General features: G+C 45.3%; 1 protein-coding gene across 1 annotated transcript; it reads right to left on the bottom strand.

Moving 5' to 3' along the window:
* Window positions 1–6,937: 6,937 nt before the first annotated feature.
* Window positions 6,938–10,120, bottom strand: LOC128137047 (relaxin-3-like). The gene is made up of 2 exons (XM_052777650.1): window positions 9,883–10,120; window positions 6,938–7,578 (listed from the first exon to the last, which is right to left on the bottom strand). Exons 1-2 carry the CDS (start codon window positions 10,115–10,117, stop codon window positions 7,211–7,213), a joined length of 603 nt encoding a protein of 200 aa, XP_052633610.1. The 5' UTR covers window positions 10,118–10,120; the 3' UTR covers window positions 6,938–7,210.
* Between the last annotated feature and the right edge of the window lie 782 nt (window positions 10,121–10,902).

Here is a 10,902-nt window from a genome sequence, read left to right as displayed (position 1 = left end):
CCTTTCTCATCAAAATGGTAATTGAAATTTCCCATTAGTATGAAGTTTTTATGCTTTTGATAAGTCCTTTGGTCACCAAGAGAAAGACTCATCTCCATTATCTTCTTTATTTACAGCCTACTGTAGTCCCTTACATGACAGCAATATTGCTTTTACTGAGAAATGTCTAGTCACTCTAGCCTCTGATAGCCCTTCTGGACTAAAGAATAAGCACACACCTCGTTGAAACAGCCTTTTAGTTTTGGCTGTCTTTCCTAAACAGACCGTGCTTGTCTGTGGGAACTGTCCAACCAAATCTCTATTGTGCCAATAAAGAGACAATTTTGAGTATGATTTAAGACATCTAGCCATTCCTGTTTCCTATCCTCTTGCATTACTGTTATAAACTAATTAGCATGTGTATATATATGCTAGTTATCTATTAGTATATAATAAACAATAGTATATAATGAATATGTATTTGTATATAAGAAACTAAGATGTTTTTGCTTACCTCCATCAATAGCACATCAGGAAAATACTTCCTTCCACATCTAAGTCTTTATACCGATTGCTGTCTTGTATGTGACTCCTTGGTTTATATCCTTTCTGCAGCCAGTCCCGGCTGCACTCCTGCAGGGGAAGTCCCAGGGGACCTTAGCCAGGCTCTTGTCCCACACCCTGCCCACAGCAGGCTCAGCTGCAGGATGAGACAAGGTTCCTCAAGACATTACCCACTCGGGGCTTGAAAACTCCCCAAGGCTGGAGACAGCACAACTTCCCTGCATCCTGGCCCCGCTGCCGGGCTGTGCTCGTGGGCAAAGGCTCCTTCTTATCTCCTGCCTGAGCCTCTGGTGTTTGACTTTATCACCATTGTCTCTCATCCTCTCACAATGTACTGCTGTGAAAAGCCTGGCTTCTTGATGACGTCTTCATAGATAGGAGGGGACTCTGTCATGGGGGTTTTTTTGGATCCTCTAATTACCTGTTCAGGTCAACTAATTTAGTTTAGCTGTAATCTAAGCTTATGGTTAAATTTAGGCTCAAAGGAAAAATTTAAGAGATTATCAGATGCTGCAAGTCTGAAAGAGAGCATAGCTAAGCCAAGTTAGGAACACCACCGAAAGTTCACTTACATACACTTCCATGCAAAAGGATTATACTATGAGCAGGACAGGTGCTTTTTTGAAGCCCAAGCCACTGTGATTTAATGAGGTTTGAATTTTGAATAGGTACATAGCTCTGATCATAGCTGGAGTCTATTTTTTAACAGACTCTCTCATCATTGATAATGATATTTAGCTTCCAGTATGGCCTTTCTGTGTGGCCTGGGACCCTGTGCAAGCTCAAACCCAGCTCACTGACAAAGTTTGAGATGGACTTGTTGACTGAGTAAAGTTTTGGGCAAGCTTGGAACCACAATAAAAGAAAAAGCTTGTGAATGTTCGAAGGTGGATTGACAAAGCTGTAATTACTGAGGGTCTGCCACAAGTAGAGTCTGAGGGGGATAGAAAGAAATTGTAAGATGTGCTCCTCATATAAATTTTGGAAGGATTCCCAGGAATTGCAGGGTAGTCTAAAAATCCTTGAAAAGAGGACATGTGGACCGTAAAGGGTGAGGTTCCAATGAATAAAAGGTCCTCCCCAAGATGAGTCTATCTCTTTGAAGATATCTGCACTCTGCACCTCTAAGAGGCAATGCAAACAAACAGCTGAGAGGATAGACAGGAAGGTATATCTACGCAGTCTTCAGTGCCAGGCTGGAAGTCACCTAAGTTTCCAAAAGCAAAGCTGAGAATACTTCTCTCATATCAGGTGGATGAGCCTGCAAAACTAAACCGAAGTTGAAGGTTAAACAAAATTAGACAAACAAGGTCTGACTGGTTGCTGGACAACTGGAACAATGCAGAAGACTATGCCTTCCTCCATGACCTATTCAGTTTCTGAGCCTTCTGATTTAGATGATACACACACATGCTTCTGTCTCTCATGCAGCACTCAGTGAGGGTGGAAGAGACCCAAGAGACCTAGTGCTGAGAGATGTAAGATGAATGCTGGTAATGTAGGAAGTCTGAAAAGGTGTGAAAAGTACCAGACTTTCCTCTGCAGTAAAAGTGCAGCAATACTGCTACAAACCTTACGAGGTTCTGAAAAGGTGCCTAGTTGTTCAGGTAACCCGGCCGACGTCGTTCCTTGTATCAGGGCTCGAAAGATCTGCAGGATAAATCTTCCTGCCCCTCAAACCAGCAAGGTGTTCTAGCTGTCATCAGCCCATTGTAGAACACACCAGCCCCTAATGTTATTGGAAGACGCCAAGACCGACAGCTATCACATCTCAGCAAGGCAGGAAAGTTGACCTGCCTACTGAAGTCTCTGCCTCTTGGGAGCTCTGCACAGAGGGCACAAGACTGCTGGGGTCAACGTGGCACTGCACTGGAGCCCTCAGCCCCATGTTATGAGCTGAAACAAAAAACGAGCAGGAGGAATAAGCATATCGTCACACTGTGTTGCTGCATAGGAAGCACCTCAGGAGATTCCATCTCTTGGCACAGGGACAAAAAGAGGGAAAACTAGAGAGACAAAGAAGCTCTTCAACAGTGACGCTTGGTGCCAAGCCTAGTTGCTGCTCAGCTCAATAACTTCTGCAGTGCCAGAAGGATATAGTGACAGGCAAACTCTTTACACCAGTTCGCTGACACAGGGAACAACTTTGTGCTAGCGTTGTTTGAATAAGCCACTGAAGAATGATACCAGGACAGCTGAAACCATGGTGATCCAGTTCTGGTGCAGAGGCAGAAAGCGTGATCTCACTGCACTGCACTTTCAGCTTGTCTGGACATAACAGTTCCTGCAAGAGGCACTCCTCCATGCCAGAAGGCATTTGCTGGCTGAGATTTCACAGAAACTGCAAGGACCTGGAGAGTCTCAGGTCAGACAGTACAATCCAAAGAAGGCGATCCAGACAAGGTGAAGAAGAGGCACATCTTGCTGGGGCCTGTTTGGCTGGCCTACTTGGAAGGGCAGTACCCAGAAGTTTTCAAGGCACAAAGGCTGGAAGCCTCGTTTTGGTTCTCACCTGAGTTTCTGTATGCAAGAGATAGATACACTAACTCACTCTGCTGTGTTGATGATGTTCTCTTGAAGAGTCATAGCTACACATCTGGCTTTACACACTTTAAGGTTAAAACAGCGAGTAGGCTGCAGTTGAGGAACTTTTAGCATTGCAAATCAAGTATAGGACACTTCCAGGAAAAAATGTAGATAGTGGGGTGGTTAGGTGGAGGAAAAGAGGCTGATGCACAGACTGGTGAATTTACTTTCCTTCCTATTAGTGCTGGCTCTCTTAGAGTGAATAGGTCAGAAAATAGTACTGGACAAGCACACTGTGGTGGTGCAGTATTTGATAGCAAGACCTGACCACAAAGCAGTCAGAGTAACACTCAAGTAACTGTTGGAGCTAAAATCCAGGGAAAGGAGCCAACAGCTCAGCTGTTTGTTCCCAAGATACAGAGAAGTTGTGCAATGAAAAAATTCATTCTACACATGATGGCAATGTGGCACAAATGAGGAAAGGACCCTCTTTCATCTACTTGCTAATACTGGTGAGTGACTGCAGAGCAGCAGATGGGATACAAATCTATCCAGGTTCTGTTCTGCTGAGTAGGAAAGGAGCTTGCATTTTCTGTTGATTCTCTGCTGCCTGCTGAGGAGGAAGGATGGTAGTCTCAGAAAGTCTTCCAAAAACTCAGAGCGCTAACTCTAAGTTTGTCTCTGGCTTTGCCAGAATGTAGACATAAAGGTTAACTTTTTTCCTGCCTATCAGCAGATGTAAAAAAAAAAGAGGACAGCACATCTACTTCAGTAACGCAGGAATCTAGATTTTTTTTTTCCTGTATGGTTTAAACAGCTGGCAAAGTAAGCAACTGACCAAAGAGGACTAAATATAGAAGGGAGCCGTGTCCTGGGGATTTGTTAGATAGCCCTCTGTAGCACGTTTAACATTCTGTGTATGGTCAAACTTACACCTTATCGTCATTTGAGGTACTTGGCTTTAGCTATATCACAATCTTCCCATTGCTGAATGCTTTACATGAAGAGTTCTGTCAGGTTTTAAACAGGGCAACAACAGGGAATAGAGCTGGAAAACCTGTTGTATATACTGCTGTGGATTGTTCCCATGTCTCTGGGCATTGTTCAAGGAGTTACTTCATAGTCAGACCTGAACTGGACTATACCCACAGTGAAAAAAAAAATCCCCAAACCATCCAGAATAATAAAAACGCTTGCAGACACAAATAGCTGTGCTAATATGGGAATGTGCTGATGGATTATTTTCTACTCACAAACTCCCTCAGAATAATTGTGCAGAAGGTGGCTCACACACCTTAACAGATTACCCAGAAATTGGACACTTCCTCTGGGTTAAGACTACATCAATGGGACTGTGATTTCTGTAAGTAGCAAGTTGCTAAAACAATGCTTTTCTGAATAGCTCATTGCTCTGTGAATGAAATGGGTGAAAAAAGCTTATTCCTTGTGAAAAAATGTATGTTTCTGAACAGTTGTGATCGAAAACAGTGTGCTGCTTTGAACTGCTCTGCTCACGTTTATGCTGCTATATACATATGGCAGAACTCCCAGAGGAGCTTTCAGCAGAGACAATGTCCTTTCGGTTTGCTATTTGGATCAATATAATTATTTTACATTTTGAGCTGTCTGCTCCAAAATGTGTTTGCTTCCCCCATGTAACTAGTCAGACACCTCATTTTATGTAAAAGGTTTCCTTTTGGTCTTAAAAAAATGGGTTTTGGACACTGAGTCATGTGAGCAGGAGCAGATGGCATCCTCTAGACTAGTCGCAATCGAATGACACATAATTGTCACCTTTTTGGCTACATTGCAAAGAAACCATTATAAAATATGGCCTACCCACACAGAAAACCTTAGAGGTCTTTGAAAACTCAATTTGCTTTAAATAAAGAAAACCTTTGCACACTCTAGTGTGTACACAGAGACAAACACTTCCTTACTCTGAAATACAGACTGACTTTCAGTCTGAGCCATGTATCTGTGTCATGGCTGACCTCCTAAAGCCGTTACAGACTATGATGAGGCCTGTTAAGAAACCAGATGAAAACACCCATTTCACCCTTTCTCTGGGTTATGCACACTGCCCTATCTTGACACATACCTCTGAAAAATGCCTGGTTTTGTCAGATAAAGACTGATTTTTCTGTTTATAATTCTGTCTCAGCATGAAACAGTTAATCTCAAACTAATTGAGATTTAACTAATTTCCACTTAAACTATTTATAGTTTTACCAACAGGTTATATCTAAGCTGGCAAGTTAAACACCAGCTTGTTCTGTTCAGGACTGAAGCTGACAAATTTAAGGTTTTAACTACATCTTTGTTTCACTCAGGATATAAGAAAGCCTGCTCACTACACATGCAAGCTGTGTACCTGGCCAGACCAGCGCTACTGGGGCAAGCAAGCAGAATAAACATCGTATTCGCCTTTCCCAGTATTCCTTTTTAAAAGCTTGGCAGAAAGTTTTCTAGCAAAATGAACAATGCATACAGGCTAATTTTCAGTTTCATCAAGAATGGCATTTTCACATTTTTCCCTTTTCTTAGGGATTCCGTGTACCATTTAGTCTTCACCTTACTAAGGAATCTTAACTCCCAAAGCCCTGTCTCCTACCTCAAAATAAAGAATACTTCCCCTCAAACTCCTCCTGCATTCTTCTAGGAAATCCTGATCTAAACTAGGAGTCTCCAAACCCAAAACTATTTGTGAAGTGAAGTTGCTGGAAGCTAAGCTATAGAAGTTTAGCGAGCCTGTTGCAAAGAAAACTATAGCAAAAGTTTACAGTTACCTTCTCCACTCAGAGTGACAAAAAGCATCTTACAGTCACTACAACAATGGTGTGGAAGAAGGTAACTAATTTCTTGCTAAACATTATTGTTACAATGACAGAAGACAGTGCTTTTCAGCTGGAAGATAACAGCATTCACAGTGAATGTCCATTCTGCCCAGTCTCTACTGAATAAAATTGACATGGTTTAAAAAAATAAAAAGGATTAATTGATGCCCAATTGCTGGAATAACAATATCATCTTAGGAAAAGTGATAAAAAACTGATACAATAATTTCACTAAGCAGTAGTTCAGTCAAAGAACACTTTTCAAAAGACAATTTGAAGAATGACGCCAAAGGTAACAACTGTGCAGTCTAAGCTATGAAGTATACTCTGAGTCAACTACTGCTACAAGGCTAGGTTACCATGAACATCATAAAGGTCAGAAAAAACAAAAACCTCAAGTCTTCAACAACATCTCTGGAAATGCAACTTGTTACAGCTGAGAAAAACAGCCAGGAAGGCAAAAAGCTTAGAAACTACAAAGATTAAATTAGCTATTTATAAATACAGTAGCACTTAGCAACGTAGAAATACATCTGAAGAAGTGTAGACCAGCATACCGTAAGAACAGACAGGAAGATGTTGGAGTGTCTGTAGAATAAGTTACTTAAAACACGTCCAAGACTCTCACTTAGCAGTAGTAGTAAAAAATAGGGAAGTAAGGTAACCAAGGAATAATGAAAGTGTTGATACTTCATCCGCTAACTATTTAAGCCCATCCATGAATATGAAGAAATATTTAGGCTGCAAGTGTTGTATTGTGGTAAAGTTTCTAGAAAGACGGAGTCTATTGCATAAAACAATTCTGCAACTACAAGAAAATGGAAAAAGCGTGTTCAAAATAATCATCGAGCTGAGTCAGTGTTGAGTGGAGTTTCAAGTGGCAAAATATCCTTTCTGTACAGCTTTGTACCATGAATCTCATTTCAAGAACATCGCTGGATGTTCTTTCTGTGGACAGAGAAAGAACAATTCAGTAACACTTGGTATAATTATACTTTAATGAAACACTGAAGTTCTTCCTAAAGTGTTACAAAGATATAATACATTTGTAATGCAAGTGTAAAGGCTTGAAATTAAAATGAAAAGACTTAGTAAAAAATATAGATTAAAAGTTACTGCAGCAAAACAAAGTCATTACAATTACACTTGTGGATTTTTTTTTTTTTTTTTTTAAGAAAACCAGCAGTATTGACTGGCACATACAGACAAAATAAAATACAGTGAGAGTTTTCTTCCTCCATACAGTATTCAATCAAGTAGCACTCCAACGAACATTGATTTCATGCATAAGTGCAGAGAGGATTTTAAACTCTGCATATAGTACTAATTTCAGCTTTTGTACAGCCCCATTTGCAACACATTCCTGCCAAACCCAGAGATTCCCGTTTTCTTCTGGGGTACCTGGCCCAAAGATAACTGTTTGATCCCATGGGGTTTGGAATTCCTGTTCCTCCCCTGTCCTTCTGAACAGCTTCCTCTACCTGGCGAACAAGTTCTTTGAAGTCATCTGCCACAGGTACATATTCATTATAGTCATTTGAACTATCCAAGTCCTTAAACGTCTCCCATCCAAGAAACGGGCTGGTTCTCTGCAGTTGCTCCCCTTCAGGACCTAAAATTGATGGCAGCCTGAAGTTTCCCAGTAGTTTGTTACTTGCTGTTCGTGCAGAATCTGTTTAAAGAGAAGACAGACTCTAAGTTCAGATTGTAGGAGCATCAAAAGGAACACATAGCTCTACGAAATAGCAGTAAAACCCATTTGGTTAGTAATAAGCAAAGCACGGCTATCTAGGAGAACTGTCACTACTGCAGTCTCTCTACTCCATGATTTACTTATAGCTTACTTATAGGTGAATCCTTATGTTTTAAAGGCTATGCTGCCTGTTAGACATGGAGAGTACACAGCTACAACTGTGACTGAGGTATAGACATCCCATCACAACCGCAGTGTTACTGATATAGAAATCTCAATATTTCTACAGAAATAAATTTCTGTTGTAAAGACACGTACCCAGAAACCACACAGAGCTATATCATGTGGCTCATGAATTAGATTAGATCACTCCTTTCCCATGCACAATCACACAAACTAGCATCATATGAAGAACAAATGTAGGGAGAACTAAATAAGCAAATATTGTATGTAAACTGCTTCTTATAGATTGTATTTTTCTATAGCTATTTTCAGCCGATGCGTTCCACTCTTTTCATCTCCCAAGGCATAACAGAGGCTTGCAGAATTTACTTAGAAACATGCTTTGTCTCACTGACTGAAGTGTTCTCAAAAATCCAGCTCTACTTCCTTTCACCTCATACTGTTTCTCTTGGCTTCTGCAAGGCAAGTGGCATTGCTTACTTCAGCTAATGTGAAAAAAGCAACTCCTTCAATTCTTAAGTCAAAAAAATCCAAAATAAGTGTTTGTCATGTGGTCTTAATGCTGTTAATATGGTTTTTGTTTCAGAAAGCTGAAAGAACGTGAGAACATCCAGTGAATGTTGTATTTACTTTAATATGGCTAATTAACATATAGAAGCTAACGTTCAGATGGAACAGCTGCCTGAATATGTACAAAACCAAAAGTGGTTGTAGTTACTTTACTAGTTAGACAGTAACTGCTATTCAGTGTCTTCTGGGGCAGGGAAGACTTTTAGTTAGCATGCAGCACAGTGGGGGCTCCTTAGTGACTGATGCTCTCAGAAGCTACTGCTAATAAGATGGAAAGAAAAGTTTGCTGGGAGAGAACACAATCCCAGCAGAGGCTGTGCGTAGGTAATTTGTTATAATCACAGAGGTAACTTATCTTCTACTCAACCTGTCGGAAACAAGCAAAAAACTCCCAAGAAACCCAAAATACTGGCTTCATTAACTGCCTGAGGTTCAATGTTATTTCATTAACAGCATGTCTAAGCAAGAAAAAAGCTCTTCCATTGCACATTTTAGCCGTAATTCCAACTTTTGCCCTTGTTAAAAATGCTATTTTCAATATTCAAAATATCAACATAAATGAGAGTCATCACTTAAAATTACTCTGTTACGTTACCGTAGTTTGAGAACACAGCCCCAGAAACATCTGCTTACACTTTCTTAATGCACACCCGACAGTAAAATTCTCTGAGGAGTATTTTTACCCATTAACTGTTTCACCAAAGATTCCTAAAGCAGTTCTTGCTGTTCAAATGGTAACCTGAAGCACCAGAGTCCCATCCACCCTCCAGCGTGCCAAGTCTTTTGTACAGAGCAGCACACGCGAGTGATAAAAACCCCAAACGATTCCACACCCAGCAATGCCCCGAGCACAGCCCAGAAAGACGAGGGGCGCAGCTTTAAAGCTCCTGGCAGAGAGGGAAAATCGAGCCAGGCCTCCCCAGCCCGAAGAGTTACCCAGCTTTGGGAAGGGAGCGAAGCCATAGCCAGAGGCACGCCCTACCGCCTCCAAGGGTGCATCGCACCTCCCTGCGTGGCCAAGAAGAAAAAAGTGTGATTTCTTGTTTGTGGTTTTTTTTAAATGCAGAGAGTTCAGTGAGCCTCGGCCGCCCGCAGGGCTGCTCGGCCCTGTGCAGACCAATGTCTCTGAACAGACCAAAAACTTCGCAGGTCATCCCGGCTACTAACGCCCCAGCGACTGCCCGCTGCCTTTTCCTCTAAATTTGCGGGTTTCCTCTCAGAAGCCAGGGGAAGCGCCGACCGGCACCGGCAGCGAGAAGGACGGGGCCGCTCCCGCCGCGCCTCCGGCGGGAGGAGCGAGGAGCGCCGCGGGGCGCTGGCCCTTCCCCGCTGCCCCCCACCCCGCCATTTCTCCTCACAGCACCTCTCTCCCCGGCGAGGCGAGGCGAGGCGCCCCGAGAGCCACTTCCGCCCGCGGGACCGGGCACCCACCGCCGCCGCGCCAGGACCGCCTGACAGGGCTGCCCCGTCCGGCGCGGCCGCTGGCCTCGCCCCGCCCCGTCCACCCGCGCCCGCTCCGCGGACACTCACCGGCCGCGGGCGCCGGCTCCATCGCCAGCAGGGAGAGCCGCTTCCAGCGGGACCCGCCGCAGGTGAAGATGACGGCGCGGATGAACTCCCGGCCGCACAGCTTCACCCCGTACCCGTCCTCCTCGCCCGCTGGGAGCACGGCGCCCGCCGCCGCGCCCCGGGCTCCGGGCTGCCCCGGCGGCGCCGCGCAAAGCAGCGCAGCCGCGGCGCAGAGGAGCGGCAGCTTAGCCCCCATGGCGCCGCCCGCCCGCCCCGTCCCGTCCTGTCCTGTCCCGTCCCGCTCCCAGGCGGACCCGCCGCCCACGACTCGCGGCCTCGAGCGCTAACCGCCGCCGCCCCGCGTGCCCTGCCGCCGCCGCCGCCCGCCCGCCTCCCGCCTTTTATGCGCTGAGGGCGGCGCTGAGTCACCGCCCCGGCCCCGGCCCCGGCCCCGGCCCCGGCCCCGGCCCCGGCCCCGGCCCCGGCGAGGGCGCCCCGCGCCGGGGCGAGCCCCCCCCGGCCCCCCCCGCGGCTCCCCGCCCCGGTGCCGCCGGCAGCTCCCTCGGCGGGCGGTCCTTCTGCCTGCAAGCGGCGTCGAGGCGCCCTCGGGGAGGACTCCCTCCTCTTTCTGCCCCTTGCTTGCTGCCGCCGCTTCTCACGCCTCGGCGAAGATGCACCCCGCCTTCGGCCTCCCTCCTCGGGCTCCCGGCACCCCAGCGACCCGGAGACAGGCTCCATCCCCCCTCGCCGGGCGCTCCGTCTCGTCCCAGCTTTTCCCGTGTGTGGTCAAGTACCGGTTGCCGATGCCCTCTCAAATGACTCTTAAAAGTCTGAAAAACTCCTGCTCCTCTGTTTTTTCCCTTGCAGGTCTAGAATCTGCGTAACTACTCCTACATCCTAAAAATGCTGGCTGAAGCAGAAAGGCAGAAGCAAGTAAAGTAGAATAAACACGCTTCCACAGAACTACTTAAGCCGTGGATGCTTGAGGCGGGATTTAAAAGCCTGAATTCCTCCTCAAGTTTGTCATTCTCGAGACCCACG

This window comes from Harpia harpyja, chromosome Z (assembly GCF_026419915.1).
Source record: "Harpia harpyja isolate bHarHar1 chromosome Z, bHarHar1 primary haplotype, whole genome shotgun sequence".
In the NCBI taxonomy this organism is placed as follows: Eukaryota; Metazoa; Chordata; class Aves; order Accipitriformes; family Accipitridae; genus Harpia; species Harpia harpyja.
This window is presented reverse-complemented; position numbering and strand designations above follow the sequence as displayed.